Genomic DNA, 24,015 nt, shown 5'->3' with positions numbered 1-24,015 from the left:
ATGAATATCTGACATTTTCATAGCATATGCACTGTATACATTTTAGTGTGAGTTTGTGTGTGTATCACTGACCTAATCGATTCAAATGCAAAGAAGGGTCCCTTATGGACGAGGTATGCACAATTCGCTTTGAGTGCAGCATCGCATACTTTGAGCAAAAGCCAAAACCTCCATGACTTCAGCACAAGCATAATTCTAATCAAGGGTTTCTTGACGCCAGCAATTAGACTAGTTGGATAGCTCAGCATTGTTCTATGTTATAATGCTTATGTGCATTAGGATTTACTTCGCTCAAGCAAAGCAACGTTACATTACATGGCACTGCACGCAGGTATTTAACACAGTTCTATTGTTCCATATTATTTCATCTCTTGTAAACCAACCCATCCTTGTAAAGCCATTTTTAAAAAGTGGCAACCTTCTGCCCTGCAGTGAGCATAGTCAGGCTGATGGCGAATCCTGTTTTTTGGCACTCACACTGGAACAAAAAAAAAACGGCTTCCCCACCCTTTGTAAATAAAGTTTTCAAAAACCTCGATCAACTCACCCGTCTGCGGTCCCAACATACAGCGTCCTTCCACTGCATTCTAGACATGTGATCTGCAGAAAGAAAAGGAAAAAGAAAAAAACAATCGCAGGCAGCTGTACAACACAGAAGTTAAAAACAACCTTATACAGCACAAACTGAACTCTACAGAAAAAGCAGCTAATGACGTTCACAAGGCCTTTCATAACTGTTCCTCTGATGAACTGCTCCAGACTGTAGCAGTAATAAGCAATTAAATCTACGCACATGCTATGCTTGAAGGTTAACTCACTACAACAACGAGATTCCACCTTCCTTGTGAGTGCACCGAACAGCCTTAGCACAAGCTTGAACATAGAAACCAACAGTATTTGCCACTCATTACGTTAAGGGTCATTATACGACTAGTCAACTGAGTAACTTTGTCTTTCTTCTTTAATAAAAAAATTTACAAAACTGCCTTTATTCTATGGTAGAACAGATTTCAGTTTGAATAATCTATTCCATTAAATGATTTAGCCTCATGTTGTGGCCAAAGAATGAATGGCAAGTCGGTTATTGAGGCAGTTAGTACAGAACTAAAAATAAACCACCAGCTATAAACACAACGGACATTAAAAAAGAAGCCGAAGGTGGGCTAACCATTCGCCAAGTGAGTTGCTAATCTGACAGCCTTGTACAGGCAGTTTCACACTTAAGAGAAAACTCACAGTGCATCACAATATGCACTGAGTCCCCCCTCCACCCCCCCCCAGTGTCAAATAGCCTATACATCCCTTACAATGGAGCCTACTCTTTCTTCTAAAGGGGTATTTACACATGTAACACAACATACAACTCTGTGTAATTCAAAGAAAATAATAATAATAATAATAATAATATCTACGATTTTACGTCCCAAAGCCACGATATGATTAAGCCATAATGGAAAGCTCCGGCAATACGTGTATGTACAAAAGTATTAATTTTGTGTGTACATTGCGTGCGCAGACTATTGATTATGATTTTTTTTTCTGACAAGTGATTGTTTCCACACCTGCATGGGCTCTGATCTGAGGCAGCAGTATTCTTTAAATAAATGAGTAAATAAATAATTCAGACCATCAAGAGTTTTTAACATGCATTGAAATCGCACAGTCCACGGTCTTCTAGCATTTCCCCTCCATCAAAATCCGACCCCTGCTGCCACAATCAAGCCCGTGATCTTTGGGCCCTAAGACATGCACCGTAACCACTGATCCACCAGAGTGGACAATTTAAAGAAATTGGGAGTCGACAGTTGAAAATATGTACGCAGAGGAACAATGCGTAAAGGCTGACGCAACGCTGCAATCCTTGAAATCAAGCTGTCTAGCTGTTACACTCAGCAATACAAACTATTTGACTGTTCTATGAGAAGGACTTGTTGCTTGGTGACATTGGTAAAAAGTGATAGTACAAGTACAGCTAACACCTGAAGGTCCCATCGGCTTGCAGCAGTCACTGCTGGGCAGTATTGATGGCACACGTATCTTAGATACTATCTTAGATATCCTTTGGGTGTCCTGTACTTGAATAAAGATACGTCACACAAAACAAGTATCTGTATTTCCAATACATTTAATAATGTATTGTGTATTTTAGGATACAAGATAGTGCTGTACGAACACCACTATGCAAAACAATAAACGTCAACCGTCCAGCTATTTGAATCAGCTATACTCGTTTTCATTGTATTAAGTACCCATAAAATATCCTTATTGTTACAAATGCAGGTAAGCAGAGCTAGAAGCGGCAATATCGAATAGCAGTGATATCACACCCGCACTTTGATTGATTGATATGTGGGGTTTAACGTCCCAAAACCACCATATGATTATGAGAGACGCCGTAGTGGAGGGCTCCGATAATTTCGACCACCTGGGGTTCTTTCACCCGCACTTTGTGCCACTGCAATACGACTGAGACATTTCAGGGCGACTCAAGTTCCCCCCCGTGAAGAAACCGTAAAATACGGCACATTAGTGAATATAGCGCTAACGAATGCATCACACCAGCAGATAAGGAGAATGTTAAAGATCATTGCAGTTTTATGTCCTCAATGAATACGAGCCCCATCTATGTAGTTTACAGTCTTCACACGGCACATCACAAACGATGTTGCTACTAACGTTGCAGTTCTACATCTGTTGGTTGATGCAGTTTTACGAAAACGGCTGTACACTTGCGGACAGGACAACACTGCACAGTGGTATCTGCACCACCATGCACAGGCTTCTTAATGGCAATTTTCAAGTAGATAGCAACCCACTAGCCAGTTGCCAAGTAGAGTATCAAGCGAAAACCACAAACAGAGCTATGGTTCAAGAGCTGTCATGCTAGCCAGCTAAACAAATCCCAATAACTTGTTTCAGAATGAAACTAACATACCTTGAGCAAGAAAGACACAAATGTTGTGATACTAAGAGGCATTTCCTTAAAATTGAATAATGTTGGTCACAGTTAAAAAGTTTTCATGTGAACACATTTATACATAGACCTTTGCTGCATCATTATATAGAACTATAATAGCTAATTTTCGAATTCATTAAGCATCTTAACTTGCGGTTGGGAATTATTGTGTCAGATACAATTAGACCTAAAGTATTCTGTATCTGTATTTTAAATAATTTTTGCCCGAGTATTTTGTATCGTACTGCGATACAATTTCCAAGTATCTTTGCACAGCCTTGGCAGCAGTTGTAAGAACTAAGTGTGGAAATCTTGATGGCGCAATCCTCGACTCAAGTAAGTGGTAACATAGTTTATTGCTAGGCATTTCCTTAATGTAATCAATGTATGGTTGCTGTGTGGTGTGCAACATCGGAAGAAATTTCATGCAAACAGTGATTATTGTCTTAACTGCATCACAGCCCAGTGTAGATGAATGAATGCGTTCCTAAGCAAACAAATCTCAAGTACTCTGAGACACCTTAATGGCACTGAAGGAGTGTACATAATCCATCGAAATTGATCACTGTTCAATCAACAGCTCGTGTTTTTAACAGCACTTTGCGATCGGTTCTCTCTATTTTTTTTTAGCACAGAAAAACGTGGAACCAATCGCTGTTAATCTTTCATCTCAGCAAAAATTGGCTGTATGTGTAAGGCAGGCCCGTACATCCCGAACGATATGGTACGAAAGCCGTGCTAGTTCGGAGTTTCATTTATGTTTACACGGCCGGACAATGCTACGTTCGCTTGTACGCAACATGTACCGGCCGGCGTTCACCTGACAAAACAACACCACTCTGCACATCATTCACGCCCGCACGCCAGCAAAGTGTACGGGTGGTCTGAGAGTGGGGAAGGTTGCTTTAAGCGGGCGTGAACAGTTCGAAAGCGCTGTTCGGCGTTCAGCAGAATACCTCGGTTGTCGCTGCACCAGTCGATACACGTTCGCTAAGCGGAACCAAGTCGAAGGCCTTCAAACTCATCCTGGAGACTGGACAGGGTTCATCGCGACAATTCTGCCACTCTTCTCTTCATTTCTTCGAGCAAAGCCAAGTTGTGAACTCTGCAGCGCAAGCCGATGGCCCGACGGCGCGAGATTACATGCTGCAGGTTACGATCCGCTCAATGGTGTGGTAGACAGCCCGTCGTCGGATACACCCTCTTCTCCCGCCGGCTGTCAGGCTCGTTTCGGCAACGCTGCCCGCTCGGAAAGCACCGTCGCGCTTTGCACTCGCAAATCTGTCCCCCAGCCAGTTGTAAAATCGGCAAAGCGGGTAATCGACCGCGTATTTCGGACGCGGCTACGCATACACACGAGCCTGATGGGCACCGTCGCAACCGCCCGCATTCACGGGCGTTTCACGGGCCGAGTTGTTTGGTTTCTGTGTGGCCACCGTGCGGCTTCGCGGCTGCGTGCAAATCCAACGTCATCCGACTTACGATCCAATTTTTCAGTCGATAAGAAGTTGGTTAGCCTGCCGACTAAATCCAATGGGGCGAAAAAATAGCGCGAGCGGGAAAATTTCGGTACTTCGCCAACTTCGCAATAGTGCTCCCTGTAACCACTGTTCGTGTGTTTCTCGCTTTGTGTGCGCGTTTTCGACGTATTTTCGTGCATTCGCGATGAAGAGGGCAAACCCTTTCGCGGACGACGTCCCCATTCAGAGCAAAATTTTCGCCTCCGAAAGAGAAGTGGAGAAGAATTGTGAAAAGCGCATGTCGGCCGTCTACTGTGAGTTGCCTTCACGACCTAAATCTGCCGTTGCGCTTTTTATGCTTCGCTCTGCGTGCGTCTTTTCACGAAGCGTAAAATGAAGGCTTAAACTTAAGCAGTGCGTGTGTAATGAGGCTTTATAGTTGTAATATCAGTGGTGTTTCACTCAGTTTCACTTCGAGTCTACTGTCCACTGACGGTACGTTCCATGGTGGCATTCACGGTCATGCTGCTGCGCTTCGTTGATAGGCTTTCGATACTGCAAGGTAGTCGCGCTGAGTGAAATGCATGAACGACTTATGGAACGAGAATACAGGAATGACTTCCGATAGTTTACCAGCACACTTTCGCGTCTTACAGACGTGTGCTTTCACTCTCTCGCTCCACTGGGGCGCATGAACGGCATATGTCGATGACAGCGAACGGTCACTGTCATGAGTTGTTGTGAAGCGCACGACAGAAGTGAGCAAGCACTCCGACCTGCCTATCCATTCGCTTCGACGCCTCTTCTTAAACGTTAAAATGTGTAGTGGTTCAAATGAGGAGATGACCCTCATTTCTGCAGCGCACTAGGAAGTACGGCGCACCGTCGTACAGGCGGAATCACATGTGTCTGAGCAACCGGCCGGCCGCGTCAGCTGTCCTCTTTTTTTTTTTTTTTAAAGGAACTATACAAGGACCGACGTCGTAATGATACATAAAATAGTCATATTGCATGCTAGGACCTTTTGCTGTAACTCAAGCATAAACGAGGCAGCAGCTGTGAACGACAAGTGACATAGCCGTGCGCTCCGCCGCTACAGACAGGTGTTATTCCGTCTGTACGTAATGCTTGCTCATAGTTTTTTTTTCCCTCTATGTCACTGTCGCACTTTGACTTCTTAGAAAAGTATCACGGTATGAGTGAAAAGTTTTGCCCGGAATCTTCCTACTGTCTACTGCAGTCAAAGAAAAGCACTCTCCTTACCTTACCTGCTTTCTTTTGTTTCTGCTTTCAGCTAGAACGTTGAGGATGCTGTACTCTGCGTCCCATCAGCGTCACGAAAATGCAAAGCCTGAAAGGGGACAGGCCAATGAAGCTGCCACAAGTAAGCTAGAGCACAACCACCGGTTCCATGGTGCCATGCATTTGGTTTCTTTAGATTTTCATTTCGAGCTTAAATGAATGGGAACAGCAAAAACGAAAGAAAGATCAGAATGTCTGTGGTAGCGCTATGCTTTTTATACCTTTTTCTTACCTTGCATTGTTTACAATTCTGACTGAACACATCTTTTAATCACTGGTTCAGGCAGATTATGCATGGAGCAGTTAAAAATTCTGCCAATGTACTAAAAAATCAAGTATGATGCTAACAGGAGACCAGCAGTAATGATTAAAGTCAGGAGAAATTTGATTTGTCCATGCCCTTGCAACAAAATTTGTTGGAAGGTTACAGCTGTAACCTCTGCTTGGTGAATAGCAATGTATGTACAGTGCTCACGAATCAAAAGGCAAATATAAAACTTTTGGTGTAACAACCCTTATGCACAGCGGATCGAGGTAATCACGTAATCTTGCTACGAATCTGGTGGCTAAAGGTAATGTTATTCTGAAGTAAGTGTTCAAGTTGAACACTTACTTCGCAAACTAAAAGGCAAACTTAGATACCGAAAACAGAAGTAACCGCATTACTTAGCCATTATGTCGCGTTTCAACTCCAGAGTGCTGTACACATTTGCACGTAGACATTAGTGATCATTACCCAATCGTCTTATGCTTCAAAACTAATCTACTCCCTTGTACCTCTTCTCACACCAGATATATCTTAGATAAAGATGGCTTCATAACGGCCGTTATGAAGCCATCTTTATCAACGGCCGTGTTAGCAACGGCCGTTGGTCTGAAATTAAGTCAATGAACGATCCACAGAAAGCGTTTTCAACATTTATTTCGCTAATTACATCACATTTAAGAAAGTTCACCTTCAAAGAGAAATGTAAAAAAAAATTGTTGCTTTTTCTCACAATTCGTGGATCTCGCAACAGCTATTAGTGGAAATGCGCAAAAGAGATAATTTATATGGGAAAAACTAAAGAACAACCATTTGACGAGAAATTACGTTCCCGTTACAGGAACCTATGTAATACTCTTAACTGCAAACATAAAGCTGCAAAAAAGTTTTATTTTAAAAAAAGAATCTTACAGGCGACCAGCAACGCTAAAAAGAAATGGGAGATTGTCAATTTCTTCTTAAATAGAAACACGCGGCAAGACGAGGTACGTTGAATTTTAATTCACGGAATAGAACACGATTGTCTTTCCGATATAGCTGAGGATTTCAGTACTTTCTTCTTCCCAGATAATTCAAATTCTCCTTCAGAAATTATCCACATGAGTCGTTTACCCCACTCATACTTCTTATTTCCTACTACAATGGACGAAATTATTGCTGTAATACATAATTTAACATTGACAAGTGCTGGAATAGACAAGATTCATTCAGCTAAGATTAAATCTATCATGCACCTAATAGATGATATATTTTCATTTATTGTTAATTTATTATTTAAAAATGGTATATTTCCTCGTGAACTTAAGCATGGCAAAGTGATACCTGTACTAAAGAAAGGCGACAGATCTTTATTACATAACTACCAACCCATTTTTATATTGCCGATGTTTGGAAAAGTAATTGAGAAACGAATTGAAACACGGTTAACAAAATACCTCCCTAAGTTTAAAATCCTCTCTTCTTGTTAGTTTGGGTTCTACCATGGACATTCAACTGACATGGCGCTTATTCATCTGACCGATCAGCTAAAAACGTTAATCGACGAAGGATTTCTAGTTGCCTCAGTATTCATCGATTCAAGAAAAGCTTTTGACAGTATAAATCATAATATTCTGTTCACTAAACTCGAGTCAATTGGCGTCTGTGGACCCGCTCTTTCACTAATAAAAAGCTACTTTATATAACTGAGTTCAAGTTGTTTCTATATCAGGCATTTATTCTCGACAGCGAACTACTAACATCGGTGTGCCCTAAGGCTCTATTCTGGGGCCACTTTTGTTTTTGATTTATATCAATTATACCTAATTGTCTTTCTTCATTCCAGTGCATTCTGTACGCCAACGATACGACTAAATTCACCTCGCATAAAGATATCTCATCTCTTGTTAATATTTTGAATGCTGATTTAGATAATATTTTAAAGTGGTGTAATACCAACATGTTATCCATCAATGCTACTAAAACCAAATTTATTGTATTCAATTCACATCAGCGTAATCAATACCACATATTAGTGTTGGTCCTCACTGCCTCTTTCATCGCCCAAGTTCCTCTATTTTAGAGATTCTTCTGGATAGTAACCTAAAATATCAGAGTCATATTGCTAACGTCGAAAAATAAATAGCCTATAGTATATGCGTCCTCCTTAAAATGCGCTCCTACTTCTCACGCACCGCATTGCGGTCTCTCTATCACTCATTCATCCATTCTCATTTCACTTATGGTATAACATGCTGGGGAAGTACATACAATACTCATATTGCGTCCGTCCAGATTGTCCAGAACCATGCTATAAGAATAATTACTTGCAGCCCACGTCTCTCCAATGCCAAATGACTACTACGCTAGAATAACATTCTCACCATAATTGAACTCACTAAATACAATCTAGGTATTTTTTTCTACAAGCTTATAAATCACTAACTTCCGCCAGCCATTTTCTCATCATCTAATCTCATCATCTAATCTCATCATCTATAGCACTACTCGGTTCACGATGAACAACAATTTTCTTTTACCCAAAATTCAGACTAACTACGGGAAGCCAACTGTAGCATTCACTTCTATTTCACTTTGGAAAACTCTTCCACTTATCATGAAAACCTCAAGACCATTACATCATTTAAAGAAGGAACTAAAAATGCACTTACTTCGTTCTGAATAACGAAAGAGTTACTGTGTCTTTCATTTAGGATACATGTGCTTTGGTGTTCCGTGTATTTTGGGTATAGATCATCTCACTGTTGTATTACTTGTTTTTTTTTTCCCCTCTTCTCTTGTCATTTTTGTTTTGCAGCGATATGTTAAAAGCAGATTATTTTTATATGAATGTTATGTTTCTTAAGTGACTGATTTCGCTACTTTTGCTACTATGATGTGCTTTTTACCTGATTTTATTTTGTACTGGAGGTCCCGATGCAGTCTCTTGACTATGGGACTTCCTCCTGTGTACCACGTGCTCCTGTATACCACTTACAATGAAAGTGAGCAAGGTTTCCATGTGATCAATGAAATGTTTAATCTTATCTTGGAAATTACTATTTGAACGTACCTGCAAAGCATTATGTATGCATAAGGAAAATGCAGACTGGTCACCTGAAGTAAACAGGATTAATGCTGCTTGTGTACAGTTTTTTTATTTCTTGCTTGTTTTGTTTTAGTGGACACACAACCTCAGCAGTGCGGTGCATGCCATCGAAACTGTACAACCAAGACGAGCTGCACCTTCTGTGATAGACCATCTTGCGACTCTTGCACTCGAATGTGTGCATCCTGCGAGAAACCTTATTGCACCCTATGTTCTGTGCTAAGGTGAGCGCTTTATTTTACAAACGTTGCGTTAAGTTTCACGAAAAGTAGTTGTTCTGGGTGAAAAGGTCTTAATCTGTAATATAAAGGGGCACTTAGGAAATTCCAAAATAACATGTAGATTAATAAGTCGTAATGGTGCCTGTACCCTGACTTGTAGCTGTGCAAAATGACATGCCGAAGCGGCACCCGCCTCGAATAAATTTATTTAGCTGATTTATGATGTAAGCAAAAACCAAATTCACTGGTAATAATGTTCATAAAGTGGAATAGCTCCTCAATATTTTGTAATGCTCAAGCTTGGTGTGGTGTCCTTGAAAACGTTTCCTTTTTCACTTTCAGGTATACTCAACAAGGTGAATACGCAACATGTCTATCGTGTGGAAACTAGCCTTCTAGGAAATTGTGGAGTCTCTGTAAATAGTGTAAATATCCACTATGTTTGGACCGCTACTTATGAAATTAGATCGTGGTGCCAAGCTGTTCGATATGTCGCTGCAAATCTCGGTGCCTCCGACCTTCTCTAGTGCATCTGGCTTGTGGGCGTGTCACATGTCGCACCAAACTCACTTGCTGGAAACACCACAGCTTTTATTACGTTAAGCGTTTTACACTCGGTGGGCGACTGTTGTGCGTAAATCGTTTGTGTTCTGACATACTTGCTTGCTCTTGAATTAAATTATTTTTGCTATGTAGGTGTGCTATTCTTTGTTCTTGTGGCAAGTTCCAAGCCTGCTCTAAGATTTTCAGCTAAGGCCAAAGAAATTCTTAGCAGTTGCAAGTACTAATACTATTCTTGCACTGAAACTAGTCGTACTGTCAAAGATAACACAGTGCAATGTAAAGTGGAGAGAGCAAATGGATAGCACTAGAACTGTTTCGTGCTTCTATTCACTCTGTATAAGTCACACTATTTCATTCTTGGCAACTTGTCAGCTTATTTTCTGTCACTGTTCCTCAAAGATGCCTTGTAATCAACACTGAAGCACATTGCAACTCGGGTCTGCATCCTTCAAAATATTAGTTGGCTTCCTGCACCGGTATGACCAACTAAAAAATGAGACGAAAATAGTGACACTCAATGAATTGTCGTGTGACCTTTGTCATGTAAAAAGTAAACCAGCCATAAATGTTCTTTTTGTCGGGCAAACTACACATTAAACATGTAGTTTAGGAAAATGTGGATAAGAGGTGTCTCTATACAAGTTCGACACATGAAAGTTGTTTTTTTTAACCAGAGCTGATAAAACATTGCCGTTATCACTTTACAGTAGTGATGTATGGCAAAGGCATGACCTTCGAAGTGAGAGCCATGAACATTCCTGCAGAATTGCTGAACTTGCTTTTGTGGTATATGCTCCATACAATTACAATTAATTTGTAAAAGTGCGTTATCGTTGCAATGGGCCTTTAACACATTAAGGCCCTAAGAATCAACCATCTGCTTCTTCGTCTGGAAAAGAACCCAGGTTAGTGAATTATTTAAAGTGCGGAGCTCTTGAGGGGCCAGGCCTGTCGTATGCTGTCATCGTGGCTTGGTGAAATGCAGGTGAAACGACATGTAGCATAGACATCTGTAGGGCATATTCAGCGTGCGCTCGTGCCAAAGAGGTCTTCTTCCTTTTCTTCTTTGAGTGCCTTGATGATGATATTCAGTGCAGCGCACTACAGGAGCCAGGGCTTTCGTATGCTGTTGTGGCTTGGTGTAACGCAGAAAAGATCACATATAAAAATTGAAAAAGGAGGAGCAAGCGAGCAATAAAAAGGGGAAGAAAATTGAAATAGAAAGGGAAAAATGGACAAAAAAAAGAAAAAAAATAAGGCTGGCCAGCTTCACACTTGAAGGTGAAAGAGTTAAACCTGAATACCCTAAAACAACTTGTCAATACCATCTACACTAATCATAAAACAACCCATGCTATAAAATCTTTTTTTTTTTCATTGTTTGATTCACAGCATACAAATTAAAGAGGCATAGGACGACAATGGGCCATATACTCTTATATCGTGACAGGAACCCTCGTTACCAAATAGTACTTCTTTTCTTTCCTTTTTGCTTAATATACAGCATAAGAATTAGGAATTCTGTAAGCCTTTAAAAAGTTAAACATGAAGGCCCGAATGCAGCTCACAGAAACCATCTGCTCTCATGTTATGACAGGAACCCAGGTCACCAAATACTATTTCATCTTTTTTGCTTTCTTTCTTTTATTCTTTACCCACAGCAAAGAAATTAAGGATGCTGTGTGCCTTTGAAGGATTAAACTTGAAGGCCCGAACGCTGCTTATCAAAACCATCTGCTCTCATGTTATGACAGGAACCCAGGTCACCAAATACTATCTCATTTTTTTTTATTTCTTTCCTTTTATTCTTTGTTACACAGCAAAGAAATGAAGGATGCTGTAAGCTTTTAAAGGGTAAAGCTTAAAGGCCCCCACAGAGCTCACAGAAACCATCTGCTCTCATTTTATGACAGGAACACAGGTCACCAAATACTGTTACATCTTTTTTCATCTTTGCTTTTATTGTTTATTGCACAGCAAAGAAATTAAGAATGTGGTAAGCCTTTAAAGGGTTACATTTGAAGGTCATAGAATAGCTTGCGAATACTATCTTCTCTTACAGTAAGACAGAAACCCAAGTCACCAAATATTGGTTTTCTTATTTTTATTGCTTATTTGACAGCATGAAAATTAAGGGTGCAGGTGGCATTTAATTGGTTAAACTTGAAGGCCTTAGAACAGCACACCATTACTACCTGTACTGATGTTAGGACAAGAACCAAGGTAACCAAGAAGTTATATTTTTTTTTATTGTTTATTCCACAGCACTGAAACTAGGAAAAGAAGCCTTACAACTAGTCACAACGGAATTGTTTTCAGTAAAACAGAAAGAGTGGGTGAAAGGAAGGAGAAATGGTTATGGTTGTGTCCTTCACACTTGGTAAGCTAAAAATAAAAGAGAAAAGTGTTGGCTGCTGTTTGCTCTTGGAAGGTTATTCTCTCCACTTTTTTTAATGTAAAGTTACACCTAGCCAGAAATGACTTCACTGTTTCTTTTTTTTTTAACAAAGTTTAATCTGCTACATCCCAACACAGCCAAGCATCCTGTACAACTCAACAGTTTTTTAACAGACAAGAGCAAGGAAATAAGCTACTGCTGTGACAAAAGTAAATGTGCACAGGGCAAAAAAAGGAATCGCAGGATGCAGTTTTTATCTCTCAGTGTTGTTAGAAGATGGCTGTCAGGAACAATATTGGTACTGTTATCACAAAAAAAATATCCAGAATTATGTTTGGTCATTTCCCTTGTAATTTCCAAATTCCAATGGTTATAAAAATAGGTGAAACGAAAGGTCCCCAGTTCAGCAGCTTGTATATTCCTAGAATTCCCTAGGGGGGGGAACCTGAACTGAGCATTCCTGTATGCACATAATTTTGTCTAGCAGGCGGGCGTGGTTGAAAAGTTTTGAAACTGCGGCAGGTCAGACTATCCACAATGTAGAATGTGGCAGCTTGCCCTCCCCCCCCCCCCCCCCCCCCAAGCCAGTGTTTGTCTTCATTCAATTACAATTGCTAAAGATAGTTTACACAAACTCCAAAGATGTGACTTCTATGTTCAGGCCCTTACAGAGATTAGTTTGAAAGTACAAGAGCGAGCAACTACAACTTTTTGTGCTTTATTAGCACTCAAATTAGTAATTCATTAACACTGAAAGAGTAATGAATGTTCAGCTAGGCCCTTATAAAAACTAATGTCATTAATTAAGAGATGTTAGTTGTAGATGTCGCACAAATGTTTCCTAACACGGTAACAGAAATAGGGAAGAGATCAACAACGAGTCCCACATTTAGAGTCAACTTCAATTTAGTAAGGCATCAAGGAGTTACTAAAGGGGTTAGCACACCATCTTAAGGACCAGAGGAGAATATGATGCAGTTGTAACAGGTGTAACAAACTACAACAGCACGCACTTCAGGACTCAGCACAGGGTCATCTCAAAACTTTTCAACCAGACCGTGGTTTGTGCATTCAAGCCTCCACGTGTCATACACACAAGCACAGATGCACAGTAGGCTGCCGACGTTTTCTCGAATACAGCAAAAAGCGCTCATGCAGGCTTCATATCGAGCTACCGCAGTGCCTCTACTTAAAAGTTCAACAATCCTTGCATTAACTTCCAGTCCTACGGATTCAGAGAAAAAAACGTCACGACATGCGCTGCTATCACCATGTCTTAGGCCCCAACACTCGCACATGCATCGAGCAGGAAACCTGCCGTTGCAGTGTGCGAAGTCCTCCGAAAGCAGGCTGAAATGAACGCTGTTAAGTCTTTTTTTTTATTTCTTCACACTCCCCTAACGTAGTATTTTCACAGAGTTGTTCACATAGTTACAGCAACACTCCTATCACTGCAGGCATACCACTTTTTTTTTTTTTTTCAACGTTTCATGCGAAGGTTATACAGTGACACATGAAACCCAGACACAGGACCATCAAAGGAATCGCTACTATAAACTTGCACTGACTGGAAAAAGAAAGACATGGGTTACTTTACACTTCGAGCCACAAATGTGCAACCGCCTGGCCGACTTGACTTCTTAAAGAAACAGACTGTCTCGTAGCCAACAATCTCAAAAAACTAATACGGCTGACTTGCACCAATTCAGACTTTATAACAATAATTGTTGGGGTTTAACATCCCAAAACCACGATATAGTTATGAGAGACGCCATAGAGGGAGGCTCCGAAAATGTCGACCTCCTGGAATTCTTCAACGTGCACCTATAAATCTGACCACACGGGCTTCAAGCATTTTCACCTCCATCGAAAATACTGCCGCCGCGGCTGGAATTCCATTCCATGACCTGCGGGTCATACGAATTCAAACTTGGATGACTCAAAAGTTGATTTTGAACTGATGTCGCAATTTTGGCCGCTTGCTACGCAGATGGCATGCTGAAAAAAAAGTTGTCCAATTCAACAAGTGCTTACTATGCAGTCAACCTCTATTACCATACTGCCCGGAAGAGGGAATCACAGTTGCAGGCTAGCACGGGGCATAAATAATCAAAGTGCATGCACATTTCCCATTCACGCTTGTCGTGCACATTGTCAGGGGCCGCCCACTTGGTCACGTGTTTCCCAGTTGAACTGCTTTCTTCTCCGTTCATGATCTAAGCAATGACCAATGCTCATTACCGTTTTGCATACTCATTGAGTAACGCATAACAACAGGTTTCATAGTCATTCAAATTTAGATCATTCAAGAAGAAAATCTGTGGCCCCTTAGTGTTTCAGTACAGTGCAAGTCAGCCGTATTGTTTTGTATTAAGCGAACCATGAAAAATTACACTTCGTCCTCATATGTCACATCAACAACTGTCTTCGTTAAAATAAACGAAAAACATGCAAGCATGGCTGTGCTTCGAAGACTGATTCACAAATGTGTAATCTGAATAACAGCGTAGGCAGTTGCAAAAAACTACTAGACACTATTTCATTGAAGGCTTAGGCTTTGAATACAATCCGGAAACATCTCGCAGGTTATAATGTCGAGCAGAGTGGACAGTGCCACCTTTCGAGCACCAGCCGATGCTCACAGCATTGTATCAGGCGTCATTGTGAAAAATGAATCTCAAGGGAGGATTCCATATGCAAGAATACGGGCAATACTAAAGTGCTTGACACGGAGTCACACTGGGGTTCATTACAACGAAATTGCACTGCATTGCAAAAATGACTAGCTCAATGCGGACCGACGAAGTTACAGTTGGTACGCGGTTGAGAACGTTTTAGCGACTAGAACTCATCGTGAAATACAAAAAGTCACAATGTTTGTTTTTTTTTTACCCAGCCACAGTGAGAATACCACTGGGAAATCTGCAAGTCAAATTATAAGTGTACAAAATTCACTTGCAAGAAATTTTTTAAAATCTCGTGTATAAAAGTAGATCACAAATGCAGGAGGAATTCTTTGGTCAAAAATATTTTTGGGAGAAATACAAAATAGAAAAAAAAAGATAAAGGAGAGCAAAGCTTCACAGCAATAGTCACACAGGCGAAAATGCTTTGATTAAACATAAGAGAATATCAAAAATATAACCCGCAATGTATAAGAAGGTAAGCAGAGAAAACAAATGCCAGCACAACAACACAGTTTAAAAAAAATGGAATGATTGCTGAAATTGTACCCATACAATGCACTTTTTTACAGTTTTATAACATAAAGTATTTCCATTCTCGTCATTTAGGTTACACTTGTACATTTTAATTAAAAACGGGACAAGCTAGCTGGGCGAGAGATGCAAGGAACTACTATAAATGCAGACTTTGCGTGTGGTTTCACTTTATTTTGAAATGTGTATGTACGTGAAGAACAAGCAATACGTGCTTGCCGGCAACATATGACACTTGTAGTGGCCAGTTAATGCGTGAGCACCAACTTTTGCTGCATCTGGTTCAACCTGATCAGATAGGTATCTCTAATGACCACTTGCTGGACGCTTCAAAGGCATGCTATATGCTGCCTTGACTTCCCAGTCGCTGACAACCCAACTCACTTTTAAGAAGCTCGAAATTTTGGACATGCCTTGCAAGGCTCCATAAAAGTGCTGCGTTGACCGATAGAACCAGGCATGGAATGTGTAATGAGTTACTATCTTCCACACTGAACCCAATCGTTAATGAAGCAAATGGCTGGCCCGATGGCTAACGTTGGACACAGTGCTCATCTTAAGACAATGAAAGAAAACAGCACCTGTGTAAAGAATAATACACCTATGTGCGCAGAAGTTTGTGCCATTCGGTTCATGTATAGTCAAAAAGGGACATTTTTCATCAGTGTCACATGTCGGACACGTTAACCAACACAAAGAAAAACTTGTTCAGCGATCTTGAAACAAGCAGCGCCAGTTTGATCACTGTTGGACTTATCGATACAGCCTGCACTCTTAACTAATCCCAATTGGGACTGTCTATTTTGGCTCCAAGTGTAATAATTGACAAGGTTTAACATCTCCAAATCACAATACGGTTATGAGGGACATTATTGTGTAAGGCTCGAGAAATCTCAATAATTATTAATTATTGAAATTTCAACCCCCTGCAGCACACCAGAACTCTGCCGTCGTGCCTTACTCCTAATTTTAGTATTTCTTTTACTAACTATACCACTTGCTGTTGCACAGAACTTTTCTTGCCTTGTTATTACAAAATTTTAACCATTCTTTGTTTAATTCGTACAAAGTGTTTTTCACTGCTTGCTGCATTGTTATCGCAATTTACTTATTCTCTAACGGAGGTCCCCCCGACAGTTTTCTAACTTCGGGACCTCCTCTGTACTGTAAAATTTTATTCACGTAATGTATGCATTCCTGAAATAAAGTTTGATTGATTGATTGATTGATTTATTTAACGTGCTCCTAATTCTGAGTACACAGGCCTCTATCATTTCGCCCCTATCAAAATGTGGTCGCCAGGGCCACAACTTTATCCAGGTATCTTTGAGGGCTTCACCTGTATCCAATGTACATGGCCATGTGCAACATCGTTCGTGGCCGAATTTTCCCCTCAAGCAATTTGATTGGTACTGGTAGCAGTCACCTTCTCCTGCATCGCAAACTTTCAGGATGCAAAGTCATTAAATGCACGAAATATGCCGGTCACTACAGTCAACGCACCCTGCAGCACACCAGAACTTGAGTTTCAACGTACGAGAATTCTGTTTCAGTGCAGTTATTGAAGCAGCAGATAGGCTCAGCAAGGCTTCGAATGGAGGTCAAATTCTAATGTGATTACTTCCAGAGTGCTACTTACATTGTGCAACATGTATCGTGTGCTGGTAATTGGAACCTGTTGGTACGGCTAGTTGTATGTCAGAGCTCGGGTAAGACTGTAGTGTGTGTTCGCTTTAGTGATGACTAGTTGAGATGAATGCAAGACCACATTAGCGCTACAGGCTCGTTCACACCTTCGACCAGCACCGGTCGTGTGACCAGGTTAGTCTCACGAGGACTGCTTCAGTCGCAAGGCTTTGACCCAAGTCGCATACAGGCCTGAAAATTGATCGCCTCGAGTCACTTCTTTGCCAAATGGTCGCACGGCCGGAGCAAATCACAAGTGTGAACAAGCCTCACGAGTGATTACTCCAGACAAAAGGCCCCAGATATGCAGTACCTGCCACAAAAGTGCTGGCCAGCATTCCCAATCGAGGCAATAAAATTTACATAGTTTAAAGAAGAAAAATCTAGCTTGATACTTTAGAGTCTCTAATTGTCATACAAAACATGCATAAGATAATTGAGGAAAGGAGAGGGAATCCACAAGGCAATTGGGGTTGTTTCGCGTTAGCTTGTTATGCATTCAGGCGCTACTGCCGCTCTCTTCAAAAAAGAAATACAAACATTAACGGATCCTGCCTTCACAAATGTAAGTTTATTAATCTCCATAAAAGGTTCCCTTAATCTCCATAAAAGGGCCACAGTGATAAAAAAGAGAAAACAAATGAAATTATCTTACAATCTATTTCTTTTTCCCTCATTTTTATCACATTGCTGCCCCCAACTAACAAGAAAGAAGGGTGTCCCTCCCCTTTTTTTTTAACCTCAACTCTATGTTTGCTTCTTATTGCCAGGCTCTTCTGCTCTCACTCTCCATCATCCTTTCAATTAATAACACCAGGGACAGGGTTGAGGGAGAATCGGGGGAAAGAAAACGAAAGAAGGTAGGTGGGCGAACGGGTTGTATCGGGGGAACAATGTTCATAAAAGAATATATATACACATTTATACATGGGCAACCAGCATTTACAGAAGTCACACTCATTGTCGACAGGCGCCACTCATCTCCTCCGGCACTCTGACGCGAGGAAATGCGCGACGCCCAAAATAAAAAGGACCGACCGACGCCTGGCTCGGCCGCGAGAAGACAACGAGCAGACGGCAGACGTTTCGTAAAACAAGCGAGAGACGCACACGGAGAACACACACCTTCTTTTTTTTTTATCTTAACTCAGACAACCACGCAGCAACAGGCGAAAAGGAAGGCCTTGCGGAGGGGTGGGGGGAGGGGCTTGATTCATGCTGTAGCTATGTTCTGGCTTTGGCAAGCAAGCTGTGACGTTGCAGCCCCATTCCTAACCTGTCGGTTTCCAAGACAGTCGCACCTTCTCACGAAGTTGACAACCAATTTGTCATCTCATTCGTGATAGATGCTGTGGTAATGAGCTGGAGGACTATGCTACGCAGAAACTGCCAAATGTGGGCCTCTCTCGCCCCGTATCTTCTGAACTAAGTGAGCAAACCGAACCCCACTAGAAGTGACACTGCCAAAAAACGATTGGTTTAGAATATGCACCCAGTTTTCCTACACGCTCGCGAAAAAACCGAGAGGTGAATACTAGAGCAACCGACAATGGCCACCATTTACATGCCAACCAAGATTGTCGACCAAGTAACAAGTGTTTCATGAGTCATATGGATAGAACAGAGTGTTCTTCAGCAGCCATTCCTGACTACTAATAGAAAATTGGTCAGGTGAGATTCTCAACAATAGAAATTTTGGTATGCACTGACGAAAATTTTCATTGATTCACTCAAATACATAACTAGAAAATTGCTCAATGGCCACTCGAAAATTGCTACTTCATTGAATCAAGCCCCCCAAAAATCAGGTCAAAACAGATCCCCAAGAACTTCTAGAACACTTCAACAACGGGGTAGATATAACATGCGCGAACAACGTAGTTCCAGATGTTAACAGGAAAAATTGAGACTTGAAAATAAAGGGGCCCCGTTTCGACATCAGACTATTAAGGTTTCTCCCGTCTTACAAGCGCTTCGCTGCGCCTGGCTGAACTGCTGAAGACTCTGCACGAAATGCCCCGAGGCATATGGAAAACTTGCCTCAATGCAAATAAAATTCATCTAAAATTCACCAAAAATAAAATTCAACTCTGTTACACTGAGACTCTGCTGTGTCATTGACGCATCACAAGAGCTCTGATATTTCAAAACATAAGCGTGCCAAGAAAAAAAAAAAAAACAGTCGCTTGTACGCACAATGACGCTTGGACACAAGAAAGCTCTTGCCAGCACATCAAACGCAAAGGTTATTTTTCTCTTAAGAACAGCTTATGTATCTTTCGACTATAACGGCTAGTGCATATTAAAGGCAGATCATGAAAAAAAAAAGTTCTGCTTACTGATGCTTCATGCTACAACAATAAGCTCTGATACCACCTCAGTGACATGGCTTGGAGATTACAGTTAAGCTAATGATGGTGAATAATTTCAAACCATTCACAGTTAAAAAGGACAACGATAAACTTTTTCTGCAGGTGTAAACATTTACGTGAACTTGGCGGAAATGAAACAGCTCCAGCTAATGAAACATCTCTCCCCGAATCTCACAGCAGTAAGCGATAGGAAAACTTAATTGGCAGTGTGTGTTAGTACTGATGTCTGATTACGCTGCATTACCCTGGTTTAACAAAGCTGTCTGAAAGAGAACAAAACACAAATAAGGGCAGTTTGCAGTATGGCTGAAAGAGCAAAATGCATTGGCCTGCTTCAATACTCGGGATGCGTGGTGACCTGCATGCTGCTTACATAAAATCCAAAGGCACAAGGCGTCTAGGCAAGAAATTTCATCATAATGCTGGCTTCCTGTATTATATTATATATATATATATTTTTAGCTTGGCAAGTGCAGCTCAAAGAGGCTCTTGGGGCCAGCGAACTGATGCATGTGATTACATATGCACCCGAGAAGGGCTACAGCATTAAGAGTCAATTTTTCAGTCATCAGTCGGTGGACTCGCCATTTGTAATCTGGCTGCCTCAGGCAACATAGAAAGGAGAGTGTTTCAGAGTCCGTGCTTCGGTTAAAAACTGAAGCGAATGTCCATTGTGGATCCTTTTTCGTTAAAAAGGTACTCAGGAAAAAAAATACAACTCACAATTAGAAGCTGCACTGTACATCAGAAAACCAATGCAACAGGAGACAAGAGATAATAAATCTTAATTGGCACTTGAACTACAAGGCCCATTTTGTCATGTTAGCACTGTATTCAATGCGAGACCAGCACAGCCACTGGCTGTGGCATGAGAGTTATCACTGAAGACTAGAACCCAGATCACAGCTGTGAAAGTATACACTAGGAGTCGCATGGTAGGCTGCAGTGCAAGAGATACCTCATCATTGGACACCTCAACATTACTAGGGAAAAGATAGAAAAAAAAATGGCATGCAGACAACATTAATATGAAAAAGAAGCAAGTACATTCACTACACCTATTGGTGTTCCCATTTTGAACATATGCCAACATACTTTTTTCTTTGTAACCTAGTTGTCCAAGTTTTAGTTCAGCCTAAAATGACCTTGGGTGTGTGATTCCTTTTACCGAGATTTCGCGAAACAAGCATCGAATGCGCTGACAATTAAGAGAAACAACGTGTGTGGCGGGCTGCCAATGCCTGTCAAGCAAAATGATGCATCACATCAATGCTTCACAATCTGTGTGCCGCAATGTGTCACAACGTATCGCTATCAATGTCACTCAAAATCTTGCAACAATAATCAGACCCAAGAAAAGAAAAACAAATGAACAAGAATATAGACCCCTCACTGTAATTCATAAACAGGAGTAGAATGACCAGTTCGTGCCATTACGGTTGGCCGAGATAACACGTTACACAGACACAGTTCAGCAGTCACCCAGGCGCAGCCTTCGCTTTGTTTAGCGGCAGTCAAGCTGGCAGCGGTCACAGCAGCAACAACAACAGCAAGGGAGCAGCGCTCGTTTAGCACTCGGGGAGTGGGGTGCGTGGACACTAGGGACAGGGGCGCCTCTGGTCTGCCTGCGCTGGCTCAAGAATGCTCGACTCAGACCACAGGGCACTCGGTTTACCTCACTTTCCTTAGTGCAGCAGTTAGCAACGCCATCCTCTGCGCCAGGATCGTTCGATTCATAGAAACCTATTCATACCAGAAAATACGAAATACTATTCCGAATTCCATGCAAAATGTTCCATATTATTGCTGCCATATATAAAATACCATTTCGTGTTCACAGTGTCATCACGTAGCTCATTCGGGGGCTCACCGAGGTATTTCGAAATGTCCATAGAAAAGTGCTCACAGCACCAGAAGTGGTCGCTTAGTTGATTAACGGGGGAAAAAAAATGACCAATAAGAACCAACACGGAATAGTATTCCATATTACGTGGTACGGTATACGTGTGCAGTTACATGCTCAGTTTGCCAGTGAAACTACTCCAAATGTTTCCTGGCTTGTAATCTAGTTGCATTGAGGCATTTGCCCTGCAGCAAAAACTTTTTTGCAAAGGCAATGCAAACACAGGGTGCACTGCAGTGGAACACAGCGCAGAAGACTTATGCTAGATATGCTAGACAGGTATTCTTGAAAATAGCTTGTTACATGCATTCCATTTTCTGCAGCTTCCAATTAGTGAAATGAGCAAAAGCCGACCTTTAGGAAATTTCAGTAGTGATCTGCACAAACATGAGCATGATGTTTACCAACAGCACCTTTGCTGACTTATGTCTATCCTGTGCTGGGGTGAGCACATCTCTTGAGACATATGGGTCCTGTGTTTAGCACACGAGACATGGGTTTAAGCATGAGTCTTTAAAGAACAACAAAAACACTTGTTTGCAGTTTAAATTATATGTATAAGTGACATTCAAACATCATAAGGTGGCAGAAAGACAGTGATCTTGGTTTATGCCTGCCAGTGAAGTGACAGACCAATTTGCGACCTCCAATTTCTACAAATGCATTCACTTTGCTGATATAATACAGGCTTGTTTCTTAGTGGTGAACTCCAAGTAACAGGTCCCACCCCATCACTCCTAATCATTAACTCTAGGCTTCACGAGGCACGAAAGTGTAGTTGACGAATGTGAATTGTTCGTGAACCAACAGTAAAAAAGACCATTGTTTACAATTGATTACAGAGTGCCCTGCACTCTTTCTTTAGCATTATTATTATTTTTTTTTCAAATGTTTGTCCTGTTCTATTGCCACACAATCAATGCAAGTTGGTTGAACACTCAACCAACTGGCCCTTTAATGTGCCTTTTTTTTTATACCAGAGTACAGTAAATTATACTATTCAAGGAATCCTACAATGACATTCCAAGTTTCAAGTTCACCTGTAGAATGCAACCGTGCACCAAATCAACAAGACTACTCATGTGCCATGCAGCCAAATGCTGTCCTGAAATACAGACCAGGAATTTGCATCGAAGAAATGTCAGGTGTGGACGTACAAATGCAAGTGAAAGGAAATGGACAAGGCAAATGTGACTATCAATGGAAAGGTTGCGACATGTCTTCTTTTGTGAAAGATTGTACCCTCTTGTGTCAGTGTCTGCATGTCGAACTTTATATTTTAATGCGTCCTTATAAACTATAGTCGGATGAACTTTAGAAGCCTGTGACATTTTTATTTCTTCATCAAGAACAAATGCACACAATCCTGCATTAATGGGCTGATGTGATGAGCAGGACAGCTGGTAACCCTGCCTATAGAGAACATTGTTGTGTGCAAGACTAATTGTTTTTTAGTCACAATGGCGATTGGCTGCCACACTTCAGTCATCTGGGCACGGCAGTTTATCGGTCGTCTCTCCGAGCGTCTTAAGTTGTACCCGATTATAGATGAAGTTTCTGTTGTTCTATATATAGCCATTAGTTTCTTAGGCACAGGGATGGATGCTATGCTGCACAAAAATGAAAGTACTGCAGAACGCGATCAACCGAGAACACTGTCTTTCATGGGGAAGCTGAGTGCCACATGGTCACAACTAGCAGCTCAACCAGCAGAGGCTGACCTGAGGGGGGCAGGGGCGAGGAGGAAAAGAGGAGAGGAGGGGCTCTAGCACTGACAGGAGGCATTTGCAGGTGCGGCGGGGTTGTCGGTGAGATGCGTGCCCTTGGCGCCGCCGCCCGCCAGGAGCGCGGGATCCGAGTCGAGGCTCTCGGACATCTTGTCGCAGATGATGTCGACGAGGCGCTCGAAGACGGCCTTGACATTGACATTCTCTTTGGCCGACGTCTCGAAGAACTCGAGCCCGAGCTGGTCGGCCAGTTGCCGGCCACGCTCGGCGCTCACCACCCGCTCGTCCTCCATGTCGCATTTGTTGCCCACCAAGATCACCTGGGCGTTGTCCCATGAGTACGTTTTGATCTGCGTCACCCTGTGAGGTGCGAGGAGAGAGTGGAGCGTCGGCATGAGCGAAACCGTTCGTACACAAATGCTGCTGCCAGAACTGACAAACTTGGGCGATCGGGGCTACAGGTGTGCGCAGTGTTCTCCATTAGGGGAGGGGCAGAGTTTACTACAGACCCTCGTCTCGGTCAAGTCCTAAAATAAACAAGCTCCACAACAGATGCAAAACTGAAAATGAAGCGACAAAGTACTTCTCACAATATCCTGCTTTGGCACCTGTCTTTCCAAAGGTAAAGATGGAAAAAAATTGTTTTTTTTTTTCTTTGATGGCAACGTCAACAATCCTCGGATGACGTCATTAAAAACTTGCATGGACATAAATAACGCTGCACATTATTTAATGATGACACCGGTCTGACTGAGTAAAAGGTACAAAGCAGATTTGGTGCCCCTGTTAGATGACCGGGGGGAAGGGCGGCTCATTGCCTCCCTGCTGCACATGCCTATGGTCAGGGCAGCCATT

At 41.8% G+C, this 24,015-nt stretch overlaps 3 protein-coding genes across 5 annotated transcripts in view; 1 reads left to right on the top strand and 2 right to left on the bottom strand.

Annotated features, from left to right (window-relative positions):
- LOC119181937 (transforming growth factor-beta receptor-associated protein 1 homolog) overlaps positions 1 to 4,346 on the bottom strand; it is a 63,657-nt gene extending 59,311 nt beyond the window's left edge. Inside the window, exons 1-2 of the mRNA XM_037433183.2 lie at positions 3,913 to 4,346; positions 548 to 600 (exon numbers count right to left, since the gene is read on the bottom strand). Coding sequence (XP_037289080.2) covers positions 548 to 600; positions 3,913 to 3,981 — 122 coding nt within the window. The 5' untranslated portion in view covers positions 3,982 to 4,346. The remainder of the gene's footprint in view (positions 1 to 547; positions 601 to 3,912) is intronic.
- A 132-nt stretch (positions 4,347 to 4,478) lies between these two features.
- Positions 4,479 to 9,987, top strand: LOC119181050 (uncharacterized). The gene is made up of 4 exons (XM_037432226.2): positions 4,479 to 4,730; positions 5,711 to 5,800; positions 9,145 to 9,295; positions 9,635 to 9,987. The coding sequence occupies exons 1-4, from the start codon at positions 4,490 to 4,492 to the stop codon at positions 9,681 to 9,683; spliced, it is 531 nt and encodes a 176-aa protein (XP_037288123.1). The 5' UTR covers positions 4,479 to 4,489; the 3' UTR covers positions 9,684 to 9,987.
- Positions 9,988 to 22,743: 12,756 nt separating this feature from the next.
- Positions 22,744 to 24,015, bottom strand: part of Rab3 (RAS oncogene family member Rab3) — a 107,346-nt gene continuing 106,074 nt past the window's right edge. For all 3 annotated transcript variants that reach the window (XM_037431912.2, XM_075875869.1, XM_075875868.1), the window contains exon 4: positions 22,744 to 23,520. In XM_037431912.2, coding sequence (XP_037287809.2) covers positions 23,199 to 23,520 — 322 coding nt within the window. In that variant the 3' untranslated portion in view covers positions 22,744 to 23,198. The remainder of the gene's footprint in view (positions 23,521 to 24,015) is intronic.

This window comes from Rhipicephalus microplus, chromosome 10 (genome assembly GCF_043290135.1).
Source record: "Rhipicephalus microplus isolate Deutch F79 chromosome 10, USDA_Rmic, whole genome shotgun sequence".
In the NCBI taxonomy this organism is placed as follows: domain Eukaryota; kingdom Metazoa; phylum Arthropoda; class Arachnida; order Ixodida; family Ixodidae; genus Rhipicephalus; species Rhipicephalus microplus.
This window is presented reverse-complemented; position numbering and strand designations above follow the sequence as displayed.

What these genes read in the sequence shown, in the direction of transcription:
- LOC119181050 (XM_037432226.2), top strand. Translation starts at nt 4,490, where the DNA reads ATGGGGCGAAAAAATAGCGCGAGCGGGAAAATTTCGGTACTTCGCCAA. An exon ending in GCGCATGTCGGCCGTCTACT is followed by an intron (nt 4,731 to 5,710) that starts GTGAGTTGCCTT and finishes TTCTGCTTTCAG; the next exon opens with CTAGAACGTTGAGGATGCTG. An exon ending in ACCCTATGTTCTGTGCTAAG is followed by an intron (nt 9,296 to 9,634) that starts GTGAGCGCTTTA and finishes TTTCACTTTCAG; the next exon opens with GTATACTCAACAAGGTGAAT.